The 25,761-nt window shown below is 34.1% G+C and overlaps 1 protein-coding gene across 4 annotated transcripts; it reads left to right on the top strand.

Moving 5' to 3' along the window:
* Nucleotides 1–94: 94 nt before the first annotated feature.
* Nucleotides 95–23,879, top strand: C21H18orf54 (chromosome 21 C18orf54 homolog). Of its 4 annotated transcripts, XM_030926167.1 has the most exons (9): nt 95–301; nt 1,158–1,284; nt 1,966–2,294; nt 3,090–3,878; nt 4,215–4,365; nt 7,168–7,270; nt 14,063–14,194; nt 15,886–15,956; nt 19,999–23,879. In XM_030926167.1, the coding sequence occupies exons 3-9, from the start codon at nt 2,012–2,014 to the stop codon at nt 20,069–20,071; spliced, it is 1,602 nt and encodes a 533-aa protein (XP_030782027.1). In that variant the 5' UTR covers nt 95–301; nt 1,158–1,284; nt 1,966–2,011; the 3' UTR covers nt 20,072–23,879. The 4 variants fall into 4 exon arrangements, with proteins under 4 accessions (XP_030782027.1, XP_030782029.1, XP_030782028.1 ...); XM_030926169.1 differs by lacking the exon at nt 1,158–1,284 and having other exon boundaries at nt 3,090–3,338; XM_030926168.1 differs by lacking the exon at nt 1,158–1,284 and having other exon boundaries at nt 3,090–3,395.
* Nucleotides 23,880–25,761: the final 1,882 nt, after the last annotated feature.

Below are 25,761 nucleotides of genomic sequence, written 5' to 3'. Positions count from 1 at the left end.
CCCGGTAGGGGAAAGATGCGCAGCGCGGGGGGCGGGCGACCTTCGCTGGCCGGTCGTGGGTTCCTGGCTTTCTGCTGCTGAGTAAACAAACGTTCCCTTTCCTAACTTAGGAGTCACAGAGCTATTTCCAAGAGTTGTTCTTAATTTCCTGTGCGATATTCCCATTGGCTATTTGACACTGAACGCTCTGTTTTTGAATCAAAGGTAGTTGAAATTTCTTGTCAATAAGTTTACAATTCTGTTTTTCCGCGTGATGGATTTTCTTTTGGAGATTCGAACTGAAGCCTGTACAGAGGAAATGGTAAGATATATGGGATTTGCATGAGATATATGGGGTTCAAAATAATCCTGTGGCTGAAGTGGGAAGAAGTGGGTGGGTCCATACCCACTTTCGGCCACAATTGGGGTCTGTTCAGTGATTGTTGGAAACAGGATAATGAGTGCATAGGGGTTTATTGAATGATTCTACTTTTGCATACTCTTTTGGGGAAAAGTTGGAAAACTTTTCATAATAAAACTTAAATTGTGCATTTTCTTTTTGTCTGTCCTGTGTGTTGAAATAACTAGTAAATATTATCATCCACTTATGGATACCAATACAACAGCTTTCTCTTTTACGGTTTTGTAAAATAAAATCAGTAGCCTGTTCGGCATTCAAAGAGGGAAAACGTTTGGTCAGGCTTATCCAAACAAATTTGAGTGAATTTAAACTTCTTTAAATAAAAGGGATACGAAAAAGGTGAAGCTGGCTTAGTTTAGCCATTCGTCAGAGATAATACCAATATTACAGCATTCAGAGGAATCAATGAGACGAAACAACTGTTACCTTATATTCTGCCATTTCCACTGACCACGGTCAGATCTCTTGTAATGGCCATTGTATGCTCTAACGCTGTGGTAGGATGATGTTTTACTTTGTCTCTTATTTAATTAGAAAACTTTCGATATTTTAAAGTCAAATTTAATAGTTACTAAGATTACAAGTTGTTATAACTTAAATATTTCTAAGATTATAGCCAAAAATTAAACATTATAACATCATAGCATATGTTAAGTCCTCAACAATACTTTTTTAGCATAGCAAATCAATTGATTTAATTTTAAAAAGAATGTCATCATGGACTGAATTAGTGCCGGTTCGTTCTGTTATTTCTTAGGTTTTCAAATATACATCCTATTACTGTACTGAGGTGGACAGGGATTCTCTCAATTTTAATAATGGAAAAACAGTAAGAAGAACACGTTGGGTTGATTTTCACATTATTTAAGCTTCCTTTAAAAGAGGTGAGCTGAATCCATTTAACATAAGAATTGAAAATAGGGAGGGTGGTAGCAAAAAACGAAGGTCAGGAAATGGTTATTAACTATTTTAGGAAACGTGCATATTGTTAGCTCATTCCAGAATAAGACCTGCAGTTTATTTACAGTTAAATGTTGTAAATGTACTAGCATTTATAACATTGAAAGTGAATATTCTCCATTGTTCCTTCTTCTTTTGAATACTTCATTTGATGGCTTTAAAAAAATTATTGAGCACTATTATCTGCAGCACATGGTGGTAGGCTTATGATTTGAAAAATATTGTGTATAGGGGAATTTTAGGTATTGTGATGTCATAGAATATATCACCATAAGAGAAAAGACTATTCGTAAGTAGTTTTTAGGACTTTTTAAGGAGTGAGTACTCTTTCTTTGGTCTTTTCCATGTATATTCTCAGATAATTTTTGTATACATACTTCCAGGCACGTAGTAGGTACTCACAAAATGTTTTCTAAATCATCGATTAAGCAATTCACAATAATAAAGATAACAAAAAATCTACAATTCCAAACAAGAAGTGTCTGTTATAGATAATGGATTTTATTCTTTAAAGAAAATTATGAAAGGTTTACATATTTAATAATTTTGTTTGTATATGGTCACTATTTTAATTGGCACCTTAACATTTTGTTTTTGTATTACAGTTGTTTTTAAGGGAAATGAGTAGAAATAATCCACTTTGAAGAAGCCATGGCAAAATCGAAGACAAAACATAGACTTTGTTCTCGGGAATCTTCAGTATCTTCGCTGCTGGCAAGCTGCAGTCTGAGTGGTAGTAATTCCTTTAATTCTGATGGCTCTTATCACTATAAAGATAAGCTGTACAGATCTGCTTCTCAAGCTCTACAGGCTTATATTGATGATTTTGATCTAAGCCAAATGTATCCTGGTGCCAGCACTGGAAAAATTAACATTGATGAGGATTTTACTAATATGTCACAGTTCTGCAACTATATTTACAAACCAAACAATGGTATGCTTTTATTTTTTATGTTTTCTTTATGTTCATATGTTTTGAAGCATTTGAGAGATGTACTGTAGTATTGTAAAGTTTGACATTATTTTTGTTATTTTTGAGTAAAAATAACTTACAATATTGAGATCTGGGTATTTTTGTAAAATGATTATATAATTCTCTATGTAACAGTAATATTCACAAGATGTTAAGAGTTTGTCCATAATAAAGCTCCCTTGAAGATAAGTTTGGAAAATGCAGTTGTTGATAAGTCAATTACTACTTTACTGAACACTTACAGAATGACCCTAGAATAGAAAAAGTTTGTATTCAGTTCTTAGGGGTATGTGGTCAATATATTCCAGAAGAAAAGAATGAGAAGAGCTGTTCTCTATGTGTAATCCATGCCATTGCAGGGTTTGTAGGTGAGAAAACAAGTTATTTTTCCACCTAGTTTAATAGCATATTTTTTTCTAAGCTGCAGCCAATATTGAGTGACCAATGTTACTGTGATTGTATTAGTGTATCAAATATGTCTAGATGAAAAATGTTGAAGAAACAGTAAATTTGAGAACACAGGAAAATTCAGGAGGTTGGAGAGAAACATGCAGAAATTAGCACAGAATGAAGAATCATGTGAGAAAAAAAGCACATCGTATTTTATCAACCTATACCTTTTTATACTTTTAATCGAAGCTTTAGTGAGGATAAGGGGAAAGCAGCAAAATGACTCTTAAATTCTTAATTCTCATTTACTGTTGGATATTATAAAATATTTGTATGTAATAAACAGAACTGTTCTTTGTTTTTCAGCTTTTGAAAACCTTGATCACAAAAAGCACTCAAACTTCATATCCTGTAGAAGACAGGCTATTAATGACATAGACTCCATGAGCCTAACAACTGATGATCTATTAAGACTCCCAGCAGATGGATCATTTTCTTATACTTATGTTGGACCGAGTCACCGAACGAACAAGAAAAACAAGAAATGCCATGGAAGACTGGGTTCATTGGACGTTGAGAAGAATCCAAATTTTCAAGGACCCTCCACTCCCGTGGGCAAGGATAACTTTGTTACTCCTGTTGTATGCACAAATATAAATGGAAAGCAATGTGGTAGGCTAAAAAACCCAAAACTTATGAATAGGACTAATAATTGCATTTCTGAATCATCTTTGTCTTTTCCCAAGAAATCGTCTATCAAGGACAGTTCAGAACACAGTCTTGAAAAGAATTATCCAAGATGGCTCACTAGCCAGAAATCTGACCTTAATGTTTCAGGGATAACTAGTATACCTGATTTCAAATACCCAGTCTGGCTCCACAATCAAGACTTGCTACCTGATGCAAATAGTCAAAGGGTTTGTCAAATATTTAAAGATGATCAGTGTTCCCATAGACACAGTCATCAGGCACAAGAAACTTCTCAGCTTATGAATAAATTAGATTGTTTTGAATATGCTTTTGAACCCTCAAACTTTTCAAATTCCTTGAGTGATGATAAAGAATTAGTTAATGAATACAAATGTGATTTTGAACATAGTCAATGTCAATGTGAGAATCCACTTCTCCCAGGACAATCCACAAAGCCATTCAGTGGTAATACTTTGTTTATAGCTTATAGTTCTTTTTCTTTTTTTTTAAACCAAAAGAAATGCTATAAAGTTGATGTGATACCTGGGAGCTTTTATGTTTTATTTTCATGTAATATATCTTTTTAAAATGCTTATAATCTTCACATACAGCATTTTGTACCTAGAAAATGTCTTTTCTCCCATTTTTTTCTTTGCTTGAGATGTCACATTGTAACGTAATTTGCTGTTATAGATGAATGTACATTCCAAATGATCAGAACTCTTGTTGACTTTGTGAGATCTTGCTATGCTTTACGTTAATTTTTTTCTTTAAGGATTAATAGCCGTCTTTTACAATTAGGTGACAAAATTGAATTGCTTATCTTGAAGGCCAAGAGAAATCTAGAACAGTGTACTGAAGAATTACCAAAGTCCATGAAAAAGGATGACAGTCCTTGCTCATTAGATAAACTTGAAGCAGAAAGATCATGGGAAAATATTCCTGTTACTTTGTAAGTAAGTGACAATGGAAAAACTGTTTAGTTTTCCAAATGAAAAATGTCATGTGAATATCTGATTTATATTTAAATGGTGATTAATAATACTGTAATTCCATAGAACAAAGCTTTGTGTTACTTGTTTTAAATTTCATTTTCCCTTTATTACCACAAGATGGTATAATGTTTCATAACCTTAGGTACTTTATATAACATCTATCTTTGTTACGTGTTCATTTTGTTTCATTATAAAATATTGATAAGCATCTTAATATGAGGGATTAGAACTAGAAACAATTATTTTGCAGAGTAGGGTTATGAAATTCTTGTTATTTTCTTCTGACTTAAAGCTTTTCCTCTGTTCCTCTATATTCTCTCCATATAATGGAGTTATAAATTTCTTTTTTTTTTTGAGATGGAGTCTTGCTCTGTCACCCAGGCTGGAATGCAGTGGCACTATCTCGGCTCAGTGCAACCTCCGCTTCCTGGGTTCAAGCCATTCTCCTGCCCTTCTGCCTCAGCGTCCCCAGTAGCTGGGATTACAGGCCTGCACCACCATGCCCAACTAATTTTTGTATTTTTAGTAGAGACAGGGTTTCACCATGTTGGCCAGGCTGGTCTCAAACTCCTGACCTCGTGATCCGCCTGCCTCGGCCTCCCGAAGTGCTGGGATTACAGGCTTGAACCACTGTGCCCGGCTTAGAGTTACAGATTTCTTATCGTTTACATTTTACTTTCCCTTTTAGTTGTTGTTTTCCTTAAATGATGGTACATTTTTTATTATCAGAATAAACAGAAATGCCTTATTGCTAACCCCATATCATGCCTTAGGCTTTGACAATTTATTAGTCTTTAGTTGTCTAAACTTTCATTCTGTTATAGACAGAGTCTGTTAGTTCCTGGATTCTTTTTTTTATTCTCAGTTGATTGTCTGTTTTCAGAATGTAGACATTGACTATAATTCCAATTTAGAAGCCTACCTATGCCATTTTCTTGCTGTATGGCCTTGTACAATTTACTTGACTTCTCTAAACTCTAAAGATGGAGAAATAATGTCTGCTTCAGGGTCATTGTGAGGATTAATTTGACTAGAAAATGAATATAAAGTTTCTGACCTAGGATGAGCTCTCTTATAAATTTTAGTAGTGATGATGGTTATCTAGAATATTTTATTTTCTCCTTTTAACTTCATTTCTCCTTATATATTTCATATATATCACATATATCATATATCATATTTCATATATATGTTGAGAGATATATATATAGATATATATATATATATAGGGTTGATAATGAGTTCATGTAATGCTTAACTTCTCTTATCCTTCTTGTTTCCTAGTTGCTTATTTTATCACTAGTTCTGTGTATTAATAAAGTATCGTAGCTGCAATACTGATTTTAATTGGAACCAAAATGGGCAAGCAAGTAGTATCAGGGTGCTTAAAATTTTTGAATGTACTTAATGTATTTTATAATTTGATAATGTAACTTCTAACTTGTGTAGTTAATACTATCAATAGTTTGGCTGAGTACCTCGCATGTAACAATTCAATTTGGAAGACTGAATTTATATTGTGATGGGAATGTTTGTAGATAAAACTAGTGATGAATTGCTGAGAAGGAATAGATCTCAATTTGAGATTGACAAATTATTATCAACCTGTCATCAAAAACAAAATGGAATAGGAGTACTCAAGGTAGTATTTTAAGTGGTAGAGCAAAACCACAATCAGATCATTGCTTTTTTAAAACGGCTATTATGGAAAAGCTCAAATAAATTATGAGAGTAGAATAGCATAATGAACCTCTATGTACTCTTCACCCATCTTCAACAATGTGGTAAATGTTTTTTAATAACAGATGGGCAGATCTACAAAGTGTTAGTAAAGAATCGGGGAAAGGACTACCTGATAGGATGAAAGAGCTTGTGAATTAGAAATCAAATATGTCAATAAAGAAGCATGCTTATTAAGAAAAACATCAGCATTGTGTAAATGTTAAAAAAAGATTCTTAGATATCTGAGTTCTTGAGTTACAAACATACCTTATAGTGATGTAAAAATAAGATAAATAAGTTGAATTCATTTTTGTGATTAATGGATTCTTGGAACATTCTTATTTTTGCTGGGGATACCCTTTCCTCTACTACCCCGTGAATATCAGGAAAAAAATGGGTATTAAAGGTACTAGGTACATAGAAAATTTATTCAGTTTATGCAATATATCTGTGAGATAGATGGGACTACAAATGTTGAAACTGAAATTCAGATAAATTACCTAAAGTCATACAGTGAGTGGGACTGAGATTTCATGCAGGAATGTTATTTTTCCAGAATAATCTGTCCTTTATGTTAATACCAGTTATAAAGGGGAAGTCTGTTCTGTTGCCTTCAAGTAGGAGAACATTTAACTGCCATTCTAGTAAAAACTTTTAATAGTTCATGGGGTTGTTGATTATTATCTGGTAACAATGTTTAATTGGAAAAATGTACCGTTTTTTTCAAACAAGGTGAACTTGTGGAGCATAGTCTGTAGTTTAGGCCTTGTTTAGCTGAATGCTAATATCTTCAGTTTCTTCATAGTGTTTTCTTAAAACTTGAAAAGAGAAGCAGGGAGATAAGAAGGGGTTGGATTCTGGTATCAGTTTAGGGAGAAGATAAGGGAATTACCATAAACATTAATATGGATCATATCCATGATGATTATTTCTTGGTGATTACTTGTATTTAAATGAGAATTATTAAATTATGTACTGTTTACTTTTTAGAAATTGGGAACGTAATTACTATCTTGCATCCTTTAAATCCTGTTTAGCAAATCTCCTATTCCTGTTAACTCTGATGATAGTCCTCAACAAACTTCAAGGGCAAAGAGTGCTACAGGGGTTCTTGAAGACTTTCTAAATAATGATAATCAGGTAGGTGAAATTAAAAGTTTTAAAACTTATTAAAAAATTTATGAATAATATGTAGATACTAATTTTTAAGTTACTTAGATAATTTAAAGTAAAAAAGACTCAAATCTCCTCTCAAATACACATAATTCCTTCCAGAATTATTGATTATATTATTTTTTATAATATTTAAAATTTTTAAATTAACACAATCATACATATCTGGGATACATGGTGATGTGAAACACCACGAATATATAGTGATCAAATCAGGGTAATTTGCATACCATCATCTCAAATATTTATCATTTCTTTGTGTTGGGAACATTTAAAAATCCTCTCTTTAAGGTATTTGGAAATATGTAATAATTTATTGTTATAGTTAGCTGATACTGCTTTAGAACACTAGGACTTATTTTTTCTATCTAGCTATAATTTTTTTTATCCTTTAAGCAATCTCTCTCTATTCCTTACCTCCCTCCTACCTTTCCCAGTCTCCAGTAACCACTATTCTACACTTCACTTCTATGAGATCCACTAGTAAGCTTTCCCATATAAATGGGAACTATGATATTTATCTTTCTGCTCCTAGCTTATTTTACCTAACGTAATGTCCTCCAGAGTGATACATTTTGTCACGAATGACAGGATTGCTTTCTTTTTGAAGACTGAACAATATATATATATATATATATATTTTTTTTTTTTTTTTTTTTTTTTTTGAGAGACAGAGTCTTGCTCTGTCACCCAGGGTGGAGAAGAGTGGCGTGATCTCGGCTCACTGCAAGCTCCGCCTCCCGGGTTAATGCCTTTCTCCTGCCTCAGCCTCCTGAGTAGCTGGGACTACAGGCGCCCACCACCACACCTGACTGATTTATTTATTTATTTATTTTTTTGTATTTTTAGTAGAGACGGGGTTTCACCGTGTTAACCAGGATGGTCTTGATCTCCTGACCTTGTGATCCGCCTGTGTTGGCCTCCCAAAGTGCCGGGTTTACAGGCTTGAGCCGCTGCGCCTGGCCTGGCTGAACAATATTCTGTTGTATATATATGTCGCATTTTCTTTACCCTTCTATCTGTTGATGGATACTTAAGTTGAGTCTATATCTTGGCTATTGTGAATAATGCTGCAGTAATGGATAATACTAATTTATATTCCACAAGTGATTATTTCTTAAAGGTAAGTTGTAGTGGGAAATCTTAAACCATAATAATTACCTTCTTTGTCTCTTTCTACAATTGTTGACTTAGTCCGATTTGTCTTATATAAGTAAAGCTACTCCTACTTGCTTTTGGTTACCACTTGTGTGGAATATCTTTCTCCATTCTTTCACTTTAAGTCTATGTGTATCTTTAAAGGTGAATGGAGTTTCTTGTAGGCAACATATAGTTGAACAATGTTATTTTTATCCATTCAGGAAGTCCATTTCAAATTTTAACTGGGGAATTCAATTTGTTCACATTCAAGGTTAATATTGATAAGTGAGGACATATTCCTGTCATTTTGTTTACTGTACTCTGGTCATTTTATATGTTCTTTCTTCCTTTTTTCCCCTCATATTATCATTACGATTTGGTAGTTTTCTGTAGTAGTGTTTTATTCTTTTCCCTCTGCTAGTAAGTTTTATATTTCCATGTGTTTTCATGATGGTGATTATCTTTTTGCTTCCAGATGTAGGATTCCCCTGAGCATTTCTTGTAAGGCAGGTCTAGTAGTGGTGAATTCTGTTGGTTTTGGTTACGTAAGAAAGAGTTTATTTCTCTTTCATTTCTGAAGGAAAGCTTGGCTGGACATAGTATCTTGGCTTGCGATATTTTTTTCAACCCTTTTAATATATCATCCCATCCTCTCCTGGCCTTTAAGGTTTCTGCAGAGATATCCACTGTCAGTCTAATGGGAACTCCCTTACATGTGACTTGATGGTTTTCTCTTGCTGTTTTTAGAATTGCCTTTGCGGTGTAACCATAATGTGCCTCTGGGAGGCTGTTTTTAGCTTAAATCTACTGGGGCCATTGAGCTTACTGGATTTGGATGTCCATATCTCTTCCTAGATGTGGGAAATTTTCAGCTATGATTTCATTAAATAGGTTTTCTGTGCCTTTTGACTTCTCTTCTCCTTGTGGAATTCCCATGATAAGACATTTGTTCATTTTATAGTACCCTTCAAATCTTGTAGGCTTTCTTTACTCTTTTTCCTTCTCTGATGGGGTAATTTCAAGTGACTTATCCTCAAGTTCAGAGATTCTTTATCTATTTGATCAAGTCTATTAAGCTATCTATTGTATTTTAAAATTTCATTCATTGAATTCTTTACTGCATATTTTCTGTTTGGTTCTTTTTTATGATTTCTGTTTGTTGACTTTGTTGCTCATATTATGAATCGTTTTCCTAATTTGGTCAAATTATCTCTCTGTGTTTTTGTGTATCATTGATTTTTTTTTTTTTTTTTTTTTTAAAGATTTTGAATTCTTTTCCCACCAATCTGCTGATTTCCTTTTCATTGGAGTCTGTTACTTGAGTTATTATATTCCTTTGGTGGTGTCATATTTTCTTGGTTTTTCATGTTTCTTGTATTTGTTTGTTGGTATCTGTGCATCTTTCTGAATTATTTTCTGTGTGTTTTGTTGATGTTTGTTGTGTTTTCTTAGAATAGCTATTTTGAATTCTTAGTTTGCCAGATCATCTGCAGGTCTTCAGGATCAGTCACTTATTTTGTAGAGGTTTTCTGTTTGGATTTGTCTGAAGTTTTCTCATGATTAGAATGAGGTTATGCATTTTTGGCAAGAATGCTGAAGAAGTGATATGCTATTCTCACTGCATCATCTCAGAGGGCTCCTTATATATTTATATCATTAATATATTGATAAGTTAATGCAATAATAGTAATATGTAATAAAGATATAATATGTAAAAACTGGTTGTATTAACTTTGAACACTTGGTTAAGGTGATCTTTATCCTTAGTAAAGATACTGATTCTACTTGTAATTATTAAATATCTTAGAAAGAACTTTGAGACTTTGCAGATATCCTGTTTCTCCTCAAACTTTCGTCTACTAATTTTAGTATCCATTTGTGAATCCTATCTTGTTTCTGTATTAACTGAAAACCTTGTATAATGAAAAACTATCTCTTCCTTTATATTTGTTTAGTAAATTATATTATACAGATTCACTAATTTATTTTATTCTTGGTTTAGAGTACAGCATAATTAGTTATGCTGCTGTTGAAATTGTTTTCAGGTTAGGCCATTAGGAGTTCCTTCATGTTGGCTCCTGTGTCCTTTTTACATGTCTCCATTCTTTTTTGAGCAGTTCTTATGGAGCCATGGTTCTTTGTATTGGAAAATGGCATTTAGAAACTAGGATCTAGGCATTAGTTGTGCTGAGTGCTACTAGGGTGTTGTTCATTCTAAACTATGTCAGCAGGAAGACCTAGGAAACAAGTTTACCAACCCACACATACTCACATATGTACATTTCTTTATCTGTTGATCTGTGTACATATATGTGTATATGTGTGTGTACATATAAACACATATATGTATAAAATCATGAGTTCGTATTGATACCTCTGATTCCAGTCTAATACCACGGTTTGTTTTAGCTTTTCCCATTCCCTATTTGTAACTTTCTCCTCCTATGAGAATCCTTTCATTATCTGCAGTAAGTTTGTTTGTTCAGTCTTATTATACATGCAAAGTAGTTTTAGAATTGCTAACCCATATTCCCTGTAATTAACCAATTTACTAACTAGATTACATTATTTGTCTATTGCTTTTTTTTGAGACAGAGTCTCACTCTGTCTCCCAGGCTGGATCACAGTGGCACAATCTCTGCTCACTGCAGCCTTTGCTCCCAGGTTCAAGCAGTTCTCCTGCCTTAGCCTCCCGAGTAGCTGGAATTACAGGCACCCACCATACCCACCTAATTTTTATATTTTTAGTAGAGGCAGGGTTTCACCATATTGGCCAGGCTGGTCTTGAACTCCTGACCTCAAGTGATCCACCTGCCTCAACCTCCCAAAGTGTTGGGATTACATGCGTGAGCCACCACGCCCAGCTAAATATTCCTCTTTTCATCTTTAGCCTTATAACATCATATCAAAATACTGTTTTCCAGAGTTACTTAGGTTAATTATTTTCCTCCCAACTCCCTTTGGTGTGGTTGTGCTGTTTATTTATAATACTGTTGGTTCATTTGTCTTTGTATACGGTTGGTTCTCTGTATGTGTGGGTTCCACATCCGTAGATTCAACCAACTGCAAATTGAAAATTTGGAGAATAATAATAAACATAACAATACATAACAATACAACAGTAAAACATAATTTAAAACACAATGTGCAAGTATTTATGTACTGTTGACGTTGTGTATTATTTATTAAAGGTAATCTAGAGATGATTTCAAGTTTACAGGAATATATGCGTAAGTTATATACAAATACTGTGCCATTTTGTAATCAGGGACTTGAACTTCCTTGAGCTTTTTTTTTTTTTTTTTTTTTTTGAGATGGAGTCTCACTCTGCTGCCCAGGCTGGAGTGCAGTGGCACGATTTCGGCTCACTGCAAGCTCTGCCTCCCGGGTTCTGGCCATTCTCCTGCCTCAGCCCCCTGAGTAGCTGGGACTACGGGCATCCACCACCACACTTGGCTAATTTTTTTTGTATTTGCAGTAGAGATGGGGTTTCACCATGTTAGCCAGGATGGTCTCAATCTCCTGACCTTGTGATCCGCCCACCTTGGCCTCCCAAAGTGCTGGGATTACAGGCATGAGCCACCACACCCGGCCTTCCTTGAACTTTTATATTCACACAGAGTCCTGGAAACAGTCTCCCAAAAAACCAGCGATGACTGTATATTGGGTTCTCCTCTTGTTCTGTTTGGTTTAAATAATTTGTTTTTTGAATGTATGAAATGTCACTATGGTTCTAAGAGTCAGAGATATACAGAGACATACCCAGAGACATTTACTAGCAGGTGTCAATGACAAGTCTCAGAACAAATTGTATTATCCATACAATATTTTTAAAACATTCATTAACAGTGCCACAAACAGTTCATATGTTTTCTAGTTTTCTGTCTTCTTTTGATACTGTGACCACTACTTTGCATGAAAATCACTCAGCTCAGGCATAAATTCCAGAGGCAGCCTTTTGTAACTGTTATGGTTGGCATAAGGCAGCCGAAGTTCTAAAATAAGATAGTGGCTAGATGCAGATCATTTGGAGATTATGCCTCAGATGCTGTCTCCCAAGGTGTAGGAGTATATCCTAACTGGATACTTTTACCCTGGTTTTTTTTTTTTTTTTTTTTAATGTTTTTATATTGTTGTGGTAAAATATACATAACATAGAATTTACCATTTTAATCATTTTTAAGTGTACAGTTCTGTGGCATTAAGTACCTTCACATTGTGTGTAGCTATCACCATTGTCCATCGCCAGAACTTTATCTTCTCAAACTGAAACTTTGTACTCATTAAACTCTAACTCCCTATTTCCCCCTCTCCCCAGCCCCTGGTAAGTAGCTTTCTACTTTCTGTCCCTATGGACTTGTTACTGTAGGAACCTTGTATAAGAATAATCATTATATACATATCTTGTTGTGACTGGCTTATTTTGGTTAGCATAATGTCTTTAAGGATCATGTATGTTGTAGCATTTGTCAAAATTTCCATTCTTTTTTAGATTGAACAATTTTCCATTGTATGTATGTGCCACATTTTGTTTATTCATTTACCCGTCGTTAGACTCTTGGGTTGCCTCCATCTTTTGGCTATTGTGAATAATTTTGCTGTGAAGATGGGTATACAAATATCTACCCAAGTCCCTGCTTTCATTTCTTTTGGATATATACCTGGGAGGGAAATTGCAAGATCATTCAGTAATTCTATGTTTAATTTCTTGTGGAATTCCTGTACTGTTTTCCACAATGGCTATGGCATTTTACCTTTTCACTCCCTGTTTCTTACATCCTGTTCTATAACTGGGGAAGTGTCTTTAAAATCTTTTTAGCCATACTGCTTACCTTGAGTATCTTATGCTAATCAACAACTTTCTATAGAATTGAAGTTTAAGTAGTACTTATGGTGCACAGTCTATGCTAAAATATATTAAATTACAGACATCTGTAGAGTCCTATTTGCTACTTGGTAGATGGCTATTAGGACACAGAAACTCATTTGAAAGATGTAAACTAATAGACTGATAAGACTTTTAAAAAGAAATTTTAAAATATCCCTCACTGATTATCTTAAAAGAATCTTTGCCATCTTATGTATCTGAAACACTGCTGCATTCTTTGAACACAAATAAGGTCAGTGGTAATCGAGCTGTGAGTGTTATTTAGGTAGAAGGAATGTGTGGCCCATGAAGAGGTGAAAAGCTAGCATTCTGTTATAAAAACATGTTTTAAAGTGTGCAGAAATACTGTATTTGAAATTTTGGTCCTTGATCAGCTGAAAAGAACATGTTGGTTTACCTGTCCTCTGAGGACCTTTCATTTCATTTAAAATTTGTGATTTTGAATGTGCTAAATTAATTTGTCATAAATATAAACGTGCACTATTTGTTTTAAAAGAGCAGTGACTAGAAAGGATATCCCAAACTGTTAATCATGATTGTCTCTAAGTAACTTCACCTGGGGCCTCGGAATAGGGAAGTGGTGAGTTACAATTTTGATTTTTTAAAATATTGATGTATATTGTTTGGATTTTTACATTAGTTTTCTATTAGGGGAAATTAATACAAAATAAAACTCTTCTTTCCCTCAGTTTGGATGGTTAACCTTATACTATCATCTGTTTTAACCTTAGAGCTGTACTCTTTCTGGAGGCAAACATCATGGTCCTGTTGAAGCCCTGAAACAAATGTTATTTAACCTTCAAGCAGTACAAGAACGTTTTAATCAAAATAAGACCACAGAGCCAAAAGAAGAGATTAAACAAGTAAGCACAAACATGATTTATGAATTGAGATTTGTGAATTTGTATAAAGATTTTTTTCTACATTTTTTAATAGACCTACTTATAGTTTCATGTTAGTAAGCATGCCACATACACATGTTGTAAGTGGCAGTAGTATTCTTTTTTGTTGGGAAGTAATGTACTGAACATTTAATTCTGTTTGATTTCTGTAGGTGTTTATCTCTAAACAGATTGTTCTATTTAACTTATGGTTATAAATCCAACATCTTATTTAGTTATGATGATGTTACAACTATAGTATCAAAGGGTTTTAAGAGTTGTTTTGTAATACTCTACAAAATTAATCTATGTGGCCCATCTTCTGATAGTTATATTCGGGGAGGCCTAGAAAACTTTTTCAACATTAGATTCCTCCACACACCTTTGTCATTTGGAATTTAATTTTGTTACTGTGTGTTTATTGGCTGTTATGAATACAGTCATATCAAGTTTTATTTTAAAGCCATTTTATTTTTTCAATTTGTGTATTTCCTGGGAATTTGAAAATCTGTTTCTGTTTTGGACTGCCATTCTACATGATGAATTTTTTCCCACAAAAGTATAGTGTTTAAGAACATAGAGTTTCTGTTTTCCCAAATATGATAGTGAATTCTAATTCTGTCACTTACTAGCAAGTGCAATATTTGTGCAAATCATTTAACCTCTTTAGTTTCAGTTTCCTATTTAAAAAATTATTGATTTTTAATTGACTATATATATATTTTGGGTGTACAACATGATGTTTCGAAACATCATGGAATGGCTAGGGGAGCTAATTACCTCACATACTTCTTGTGGAGAACATGTAAAATCTGCTCCATTAGTAATTTTCAAGTATACGATATGTTGTTTATAATTTTAGTCACCATGTTGTAGAATAGATCTCTTGACCTTATTCTTCTCACCTAACTGACATGTTGTATCCTTTGACAAACATCTCTGCAACTCCCCTGTCCCCACACCCAGATTCTACCTAGAAGTGAGATTATTATTTAGTGTCTGTCTTTCTGTGCTGGCCTTATTTTATTGATCAATTTCCTTTTCTGTGCAGTGAGGATGTTAAGAAGATATATATATATATAAATATATAAATATAAATATATATATATATATATAGTTTGTTGAGACAAACTATATAAAGTACTTAGTATAGTGCTTGGTACATGGTAAATACTCAATAGATGATGGCTGTTTTTATTGTCATTGTTTTGTTATTCAGTAGATATATGAAATTCAGTTTTCATTACAAATGAGTGGATCAGCTTTTGAGAACCTTCATAGTCTGCTCATTTGAGTTGTATTTCTTAATTTCTGTCCTTACATTCTAATAATCATAACGTTAATATGTAATCTATCCTTCTTTCCCCTCTAGTTTTAAACATCATTGAGATACAAGCCTGTTCAGTAAAGTCATAATTTTAAGCCAAGACTTGATTTTTAATGGACATATGTGTAGAAGTATACTTTAGGACAGTTGAAAAATGGCTGTTAGTTGGAGTGTTTTTACAATAAATGGAAAATAAAAATATTTAATGTTCTTTTGAAAATTATTAGAATTCTTTGGAAATGTAGAAAATATTTTTTAATGTTTTAATCACATTGTAAATACCATTTAATTTTATAGTTATATAATATTTTAAATATTTTTTAATATTTGGTGTTTTTAATATTAGGTTTCAGAAGATGATTTCTCTAAATTACAGTTGAAGGAAAGTATGATTCCTATTACTAGGTCGCTTCAGAAGTAAGTATTCTTTACTAATATGGATGCGAATCCATCTTAGCCATTCCTCTGACTCAAATCAAAGTTACAGGGTAGAAATAAGTAGTTTTAAGAGTAGCACTACTAGGCATATTTAAGCTTCTTGGAGCACACTGTTTAATTACACTAAAAAACATTGTTTTCTTTTAAACTTGTGCTTTTTCCTATTCAAAATGTCCTAAGGACCTAATGAGGATAGCTTTAGACCTCTAAAATATAATGGATATGAATGACTCATTTTTGAGTAGTAATAGCAACAATTTATGATAGTATTTTTGTGAGTATCCTATAACAGGAACTTGTATGAAATGTGTTTTCATATATTCTCTCTAGAATAAATTTAATAGTAAATGGATCATTATTTGGAACGTCACTACAGAAATCTAAAGTAGATATAATGACCTGGATATAAAGATAGGTCTAATTTTCTTAGTTACATTGTCTTAAATAATAAAATGGAGAAAAATACAAGTTGTTTCTATAGTCATAATATTGACAGAAGAGAAGGGTATTTATTTTGGAGTGTTTGTGTGACTATAAAGTGTCCTCAGAAGATGGAATACTGAGCTTAGGAAATACTGAGATTAAAAGTTTCTACTCTAATCACACCATTTCACGTGGCTACCTTTTATACTTTGAGAATTTGCTTAGGCTTCTGTGATCTAAGGAAATGGTGGAAAAATAAAACACTAGACATGTAAACTTATGAATCTAATTGTCACAAATGTGTATATAGTTTTCATAGTTAAAATATATCATGTAAGATAATTTTTTTCTCTCTACTTAATTTATTATCTTTAGGGTATAAATAATGCACCTTTGTTTGTAGCTTGCCGTAGTACTGGGGTATAATGTTCCATACCTAATAGAATTCAGTGAATAATGATAGTAGTAGCTAACATTGAATGTTTACCAAACGTCAGTATTCTAAGTGCTATTGAATATAATTCATGTGATCTTCACAACCTTATGCGATAAGTACTATTATTATTTTCATAATACAGATCAGAGAATAGGCATGGAGTAGTAAAGTAACTTGTCCAGTGTTGCATAGCTAGTAAGAGGAAGAAGGGTGATTCAGACTAGGTAGTCTGATTTGAAAGTCTGTATTTTTAACACTCCTCTTATTAATGATAGTGATGAATTATTAATTGAGACTAAGTACAGGGCCTCAGTTGATCATCTAGTATGAAGACTTCATTCTGCTTTAAAATTTGAGGTGAATGACGGTAAGTTTTCCATTGCTCTTTAAAGCATTGATACTGAACTTATCACAGACCTAAATGTGTTTTCTGAGGTAATGTACATTATCCTAGATGTTTTTTCTGGTGAAAACAAACACTAGATTGCAAGTCATTAAATCACCACAAAAATCAATACTGATCTATAAGTGCTTTTACCATTTGCTAGAATTTTTTTAATAGTAACTTTTTTTCTACTATAAGCAATCAAGTCTTACCTGTATATGGAGTTTCATTTTTAGAGAGAGTAAGTTTTATGTTTTGTTACATGGCCTTTAGTTATTAATTCTGTTGTATTAATTGGAGCAGTCTTAATTTGTCTTTACATTCAGAAGTATTGTCAGTAAGACGTTTGTACTGTAATGAAGTAAGCTTACACTTACAAAAGTTATTTTCAGTCTGTAGATTAACTGTTTTAAGGACAATTTAAATTTAATTCCTTCTCAGAATTCCTTTTTCTGGCTGCAAAATATTCTGGTTAGGTATATGGTCATCTTTTCATACTTCAGATATTTCAAATGTATTTCAGAATTTCTAAAATATTTCCAAAATCTTTCAAAAGTTACTGATTATACTTTGTAGGCTTTATTGGCCTTTCCTAAGGTAAAAGTCCTATTATGGCTCTTTACATTCCTCGAATAACTGTTTTTGTTTTTAATAATTTGGGTGGCTTCATAGGTGGGAATTGAACAATGAGATCACTTGGACACAGGAAGGGGGAACATCACACACTGGGGCCTGTTGTGGGGAGGGGGGAGGGGGGAAGGACAGCATTAGGAGATATACCTAATGTAAATGACGAGTTAATGGGTGCAGCACACCAACATGGCACATGTGTACATATGTAACAAACCTGCACGTTGTGCACATGTACCCTAGAACTTAAAGTATAATAATAATAAAATAATAATAATAATTTGGGTGGCTAACCAGTTTTAAGATATCTTTCATTACCCATAGGGAACTGTAAGCTAGTAGTCTGGCCTTTGTTTAGTCCCTTAAGTACTCAGTTTTCTTATATTCTTCAAGTGGAAATATGTGGTCTCTAGGAAGACTCATTGGAGCTGGGATTACAGGCGCATGCCACCACGCCCGGCTAATTTTTGTATTTTTAGTAGAGGCGGGGTTTCGCCATGTTGGCCAGGCTGGTCTTGAACTCCTGACCTAGGGTGATCCACCCACCTCGGCCTCCCAAAGTGCTGAGATTACAGTGCTGGCCACCACCTCCAGCTGAATGTTTTAAAATTTTAGTTATTTTGCCTCTGATTGGTTAGTAGCTCTGGGTGAATTATTGCACTTAGTCAATGAAGGTGGGAATCTCAGAAATTAACTGAAGTTGCCAAAAAAGGTGGGAGAATTAAGAGTCTTCTTATTACATTTGAGTAAAAGTGTCTAAGAAGTATAGAGTACAGGGAAATAGATATACATGCAGTAATTAATGCTACTAGTTTCCTTCCATCTCCTTGTCCTCGATAAAGTGGAAGATGCAGTTTATTATACATTTATTGAATAACTTCTATGTGTTAGAGACTATAGAATAGAGTGTTGTAGTCATTACCTTTCTGCTCACCATAAGTGGAAATTACTGACATTGGAGGTTATTACACAGCTTATGTTTTTTTTCTTTTTTACATTTAATTGTGGTTTTTTTTTTAGATGGAGTTTCGCTTTTGTTGCCCAGGCTGGAGCTGGAGTGCAGTGGCACGATCTTGGCTCACTGCAGTCTCTACCTCCTGGGTTCAAGCGATTCTCCTGCGTCGGCCTCCTGAGTAGCTGGGATTACAGATGCCTGCCACCACGCCTGGCTAATTGTCTTTTGTATTTTTAATAGAGATGGGGTTTCACCATGTTGGCCAGGTTGGTCTTGAACTCCTGACCTCAGGTGATCTGCCAATCCCAGTCTCCCAAAGTGCATGGATTACAGATGTGAGCCACTGCTTCTGGCCCTTCCTGCACATCTTAATTACTGCACATCTTAATTACTATATTGTCACTCTGTTTTTCCTTAATATCTTTCGTATTTATGAAAGATCTGAAATATGACTAATTAACTGACGTTTTCTGAGTGGTCCTCCAGGAACTGAAAGATAGGGGAGAGAAAAACTGAAAAAATATAATTAGAGAAGGCTTGGAAAGTTAAGGGCCTCTTTTCTTGGTTTGAGGAATGATTGAGTTTTCTCCACTGAGACCTGCAATACAGTATTGGCATTATTTTAGAGAAAAATCTAGGTTGTTGGTAAAACACCATATTATATAGACTTGCTGGAGTAGTTAGCAGCTTCTCCTACACTCAATAAAAGTGAGTTTTGTTTAGATCTGTAACTAATCCTTAAATGCTATTTAAAAAATAGCTATCTTGAACATAAATGTTAAAAATAATTTCTGTATTTTACTTCTTAACTAATACACAGGATACCAAAAGCGAAGGTGTCATTTCACAGAGCTGTAGTGAAAATTACTTGAAAAAAGTGTATTTGTTAAGTGTGATACAACTGATACCTATTGTTTCTTGTTAGGGCCCTTGGCAGACTATCTTAAAAAAAGTTAATGTCAAAAAATATAATTGTTAAAGTGAATGTTTATAGAACTTTAAATTATTTTAACCTTCAGTTATTCACATCTCAAGGTTTTATAAGGAATAAGTCTCAACGTTTATATAAATTTACTTCTCATAGCAATTTTGAAGTTAATAATCAACTTTATTTTATTTTTTTTTGCTGTCTGCATTGGCTATTCAGTTCCTAATAATTGGTTTGTAATGTGTTTTATACTTTTTAATGAAGGGCTTTGCACCATTTATCTCGCCTGAGAGACCTGGTTGATGATACCAATGGAGAACAGTCACCGAAAATGTGAAGAGGAAAATGAAACTGTCATCACAATAATCACCACAGAACAAATAGTCATTTTTTCTGTTACTTAAACTGACAAAGTAGATATAAGCCATATATTATTTTTTAATTGGTTCAAGGATTATGTATTTCTAAAACACTAAACTTGAAAATACCCATAGGTTTTAGGACCTGTCTTCATTTTGTGCCAACATACTAGAATGTGAACTGCAAGGACCCACAATATATCCTAAAGTCTTACTTTCATCTTTTCGCCAGCAAATGTCTAATATTTAAAGATGGATGACTTCTATTCTTGAAGCCTACCTGGATTTAACCTTCTTCAGCATCCTCAACATTTTATTATCTGGTTCAGGATCATTAAGAAACTTACTGGTTTTTATCCAAAATCTTTTATGTGAAATAGACTTTTTTTTAGATATAGTTAGCATCACTTAAACAGCTTAAAGGAATATCAAAATTGTTATTGTGTATCTCGTCTATGCAGAAGTCTGTTACTTTGAAATTTTCATAAATTTAATATTTAAGATACATTGTATTTGAAAATTGCATTAATAGTAGAGTGATACAGTGTTAAAAGGAATGTTGTATTGTGACATTCAAGAGAACCTCATTTAATTAGTACTTTGATTCTGTGTAAGATAATCTTGATAATACTTGACAGTTTCCAAACCTTTTTTTGGAGGGATATTTAAGAATTTAATATTTCAATATTAGGTTGTTTCCCAGATTTTAATTTTGGGTTTAGCTCAAACTGGTGAAAACTATGACTCAATGGCCAATTGCTTTATGAAATTTGATAACTAAAACTTAAAATGAATATGGAAAATCAGAAAGCAACTGTGTATTTTAGAGCAATTTTGTGAGAGTAGTATTTTGTTTAACACAATCTCTAGTCTTAAGTTTGTCTCTAGCTGGAACCGAACAAAGCTCTATAATTTTTACCAAGCACTTATTATTGATACTTCTTATAAGTAGTAAGCATCTTTATTACATAACTGAGAATTAAGTCATAAAACATAACTAATACAGCACATTACAGCCTGATGAAATTAAAAAATGTGTATATGTAACTACCACAGATTAACACTTCACCCAAATGATAGCGTTTTTCCTCGGTAGATTTATTGTCAAATAGGAATTTCTAAGCACATTGAGTCAAAGCATTTTTTCCACGTTAATAAAGCATCATTTAACATCTTTGTTAGAGGTGACACGTCAAACACTACAGTGAGCTCTGTGGGTTTTTGTTTTTTGTTTTTTGTTTTTTTTTTTTTTGGCCAGTGAGTTTTTTACCATGCTGCTCTGACCAGTTTGAGAGGCAATCACCAATAGATTTGTTTTCTTTATTCTGTGGAGATGTTTTTGCCACTGACACTGTTTTCTGATTATAGTCTGCTTCATAGAAAATAGCCTGCATAAACAAACAAGGAATTACTTTAAAATTAAAGTATGCCTGACTATTAAAAATGCAGAGTTTAGGTGAGTAAACATCAGGTAGGTCTGGGTGGGTCATGTTCTAGGCCTAGAAAAATCCACTATTGGACAAGTTCTAGAGAAGGCAAGGAGATAAAGGCATCAGGTGGTAACTTCTAATTGAATATTATATGTTGATCATACATAATATATATTATGCCTGGAAATTGTAATGACCGAAAAGCACCTATTTGGTTAGTGCTCCTATTCATGAGAATATATCTCCAATACTAAATGAGATAAGCCTGTTCTAAAATCTTATAGCCAGTATTTTAAGAAACTTGATTATACTTACCAAAGGAACATTGTTTTCCCTTGTTTTAAATATGGAGAGGTTTAATCCTTTACCTAACAAAGGAATTAATTTTAGCAAAATGAATCATTCCAACCTTCTTATAAGAAATATCTAGGAGTCAACTAAGAAAAATAATGAATCTAAGTGATAAACATTCAAGAAATACTCTAAGTAAGAGATTTAATTACAATTTTAATATCTCAGGGTTCTTTTTAGGTTTCCAGGAGAAAAGAGCAGGATAACAGTGTGGAGACTGCTAAGTTGAGAATTTAAAAGAAATGAGAACATAAAATTTTTAAAATTGCATTGTGAATGTAAAATTTTTATCTTTTGCTCTCACTCTTTTAGACGTATTGAGAAAATGTTAAATAGAAAAAAGTAAGAAATTTTGATAAGATGTTTCAGATCTTTGAGTATGAAAAATATAACAAAAAGGCGTAATTTCAAAAGACTATTTGAGATCAAGGGACAATGGTGCGACCAATATGAAGGGTCAAGACTGAAATGTATTGTCTTTACTATCAAGAACTCTACTTTCAGTTTTTTCTCAGACAGTTAATTTCAGCTTCATAGAGTTTTCTGACCAAATTAAAAAACACTGTTTTCTTGGGTTTGTTTTGGGTATATGTCATTATAGTTATGTTATTTCTTGTTGAAATTTATAATTGTGGGTTTTTTTATTGTTTTAGTATTTAATGGTGTATAATGTGTTATTAAATTATATGTAGTTACACCAAAATGTTGCCTGAAGATAAGTCATGACAAGGTCCCATGTTTATGTTATAGATACATGGAATTGATCTTGTAGATTTGAATTTTTGTTTCATTTTTTTCTGTTCCACCCTTCGCTCTCTATATCTCAGAACATTTTTGGTAGAAGTGCTATCCAAAAGTGAACTTGTCAAAAGGCAAGTAGCATGAAAGGAGACAGAAGAAGCAAAAGGCCAATACAGTGCATAATTTCTGAGCACTTGAAGTTTCTTCAAATGTACAAGACTGTGTGTCTTCCTATTAGATGTATAAATTGGATATTTCATCCCTAATTAAATGTTCTGTTGGATTGCAGTGCCTATCATACAGCAATTAGAGTAAATTGAGGCCTAATCCTGAACACATTGTAGAGCATATTGTTAGATATTTTCCTGTGATATTTGAAGTTATTATTTTCCCATTTTCTTTTTCTTTTTTTCTTTGTAATCATATGTCCCTAAGATTGTTTTCCTTTTTTGGACCAAAAAAAAAAAAAAAAAAAAAAACACACACACACACACACACACACACACAAAACTTAGCTTTTTATCCTCCCAGTGTATTCTGCATTGTCCTTACCCTAGATCAGCCCCTTCTGTGTAACAATTTTTCTCACAATGTAGCAACTTTTATCCACCCTTCAGTACCTTCACTGGGACTAGTTCATTCATTTTCAAATAGCTATTTCAACCTTTAACCTCTCCTTTGTCTTTTACACAGAAGCCAGAGTGACTGGTCTTGGCAAGACTCTGTTGTGTATCACCACTGTAACCTTACTGATTTGTTTCAGCAAATTTGCTTTAGTTCAATTGCTTTACTCAGATTCCCCCAAACTTTATATGTGTATTCTCGCCTTTGTGTATATTATTTCTCATGCATGAAATACTCAATTTTTATTCTTTTATCTAAAGCTTAGTCTACATTTCTTTAAAGCTCTGGCCAAGTATTTTATTTTGTCCTTAAACATTCTAACTATCCACCAAACTGTGGTAAGTTGGCTTTTCTTTTTCCTTCCCCTGTCATTTATTTAGCTGTTATATTTCATTTTAATATTTTGGATGGTGCCTCTTATACTGTGTTGTATTCCTAGACAAGGAAATGTATATCAAAATATGTTAGATGATTGATTGTTTTATCTCCTCGATGATAGAACCTTTTATACTGCTTTACAGAATCAAGAAAAAGTAAAGTGTATTTTACATAGTGGTTTTAAGTATTGACTGATATTCTAAACCTGGTTTCCTGTATAAAGTTATAAGTTCAAGATAAAAGAGACTACATTCTTTACTTATTTGAGGTTCTGGAAATCCTTTATTTCTTTTTTTAAAACATTTTGATAACTTTTTAAAAAATTTAAACCTTTTTAAGAGCAATTTCAGGCTCACAGCAAAATGAAGAGGAAAATAATCTGCACAGAGATTTCCCATATACCTCCTGCTCCTGCATATGCACGACCTCCCCTTTTCATTGTCTGCAACCAGAGTGTTGAACAATTGGTAAACCCACACTGAATCATCATAATCACCGAGAGTCCATAGTTCACGTCAGGGTTCACTCTTGATGTTGTACATTCTGTGAGTTTGGACAGATGTGTAATAAACTGTGGCTCCACCCCAGTGTGCAATCCTCTCAGTGTACAGGCCAGTTGGATTCTGGGGACCCCTTCCCACCTGGCTGTCTCATTCCCCTCTAAAGTACATCTATCTGCCGTTAGAAGGATAAGGATAAGGACGAAGACCCATCTTAACTGCTTCCTGCTGACAGGGGGTGCTGTTTTGGGAAAATGGCAGTCAGAGATTCCTCATAGGCCTGTCTTAGGGTTCCCAGCAGAAGGGGCCATCATCGGAGGCTCTGGTTGCATGGCCATTTGGAGTTTGATGGTCTAAAGGCAAGAACAGACAAGCCAGGTTATTAAAAAATATGTGTCAAAACGAAACAAAGGGAGAGGTAAGGACAGCTCAAAGATCCCAAGGCCTTTTACCAGTTTGCACAGGGATAGAGAGGTCAAAAGCCTGACATAATAAACACCTTTAGGTTTTTACCAGCATGTTGGGCTTCTGGATTCCCTTCCCCTGAGCCCAGTCCTAAGCCAAACAGTTTAAGGTTTGGGAAATTAACTTTTCCCACTGTGAAGGTGCATCTGAGGGGAGTGTCTTGTAGTTTGGAGACACAATTACCCGTCTGTGAAGAGAGGACAAAGGAGGGAAAAAGAAAAAGGCTCTTTTCAAAGGAGTCCTAGGAGTTCAGGATGCATTTGAAAGGGGTACAAACTGAAGAAGAAAGACCATCCATCTACAAAGAGGGGAGCAGGCATCCCTACTTCTCTTTTTAGCAGATACCCAGGGTACGTGAGAGAGAAGGAAGAGCATTCTCTTCTTTCGTCCTTGTATCCCTGAGTCCCGGCAACCTTGGCAGGTACCGCCATGGATGTTAAAGCGGCTTTCACTCATGTTAACAGGGTACCTAGGAGGTGGGAATTATCCACTCTTCCCACGTATGTTCTGTTTCCCCTGCTGTCCATAGCCTTGAATTCCTGAGACCTCATGCCATGGATACTAGCATGGCCTTTATCTATGAAATGGGAAGCGTGGCTTAATTGACAGCAATCAGCCACGTTCACCTGTGTTGTGCCTTTTCTGTTATCATCTGCCTCTGGATCCCTCAGATCCAGTTTTCCTTCCTAGGGCTTTGACCTGAAGCTTGGAATTGAGTTTGGGACAGAAATATGTCTCGGGGATTTGCATGGACTTCTTAAAAGCCAAATGCTAAGGTGAAGCTGTGGAGTTGAGTCCTCCTCCAACAAGGGAGAGAAAAGGATGTCTTGTGATACATCCAGATAACTGGTGGCTATAGTTATGCTGCTAAGATTTGGGTGCATTGTGCTTGGCTTTGGTTAGCTCCCTTGGTCTTACTTTCCCATAAAGGAAACCTCCAAGTGATGGGCATCCTATTTATTCCCATCACCTGACAGGATTTGCAGGATAACTGCTCAGAACTAGAATATTGATCCAGATTTTTACGTTACCCATTCCTCTGTTCTTTCTGAGCTGCAGCTGGATGTTGCTGGTTGGTTCACAGGAACAAGTAGGGTTATTCTAAAATGTAGGTGAAAACTTTAAAACAACTAATGAGTTGAGAATTTAATAACAAATGTATGATAATTTTTGAAACCT

This window comes from Rhinopithecus roxellana, chromosome 21 (genome assembly GCF_007565055.1).
Source record: "Rhinopithecus roxellana isolate Shanxi Qingling chromosome 21, ASM756505v1, whole genome shotgun sequence".
Classification (NCBI taxonomy): Eukaryota; Metazoa; Chordata; class Mammalia; order Primates; family Cercopithecidae; genus Rhinopithecus; species Rhinopithecus roxellana.
Note: the sequence above shows the minus strand (reverse complement) of the source record. Positions and strands in the feature narration are given on the sequence as shown.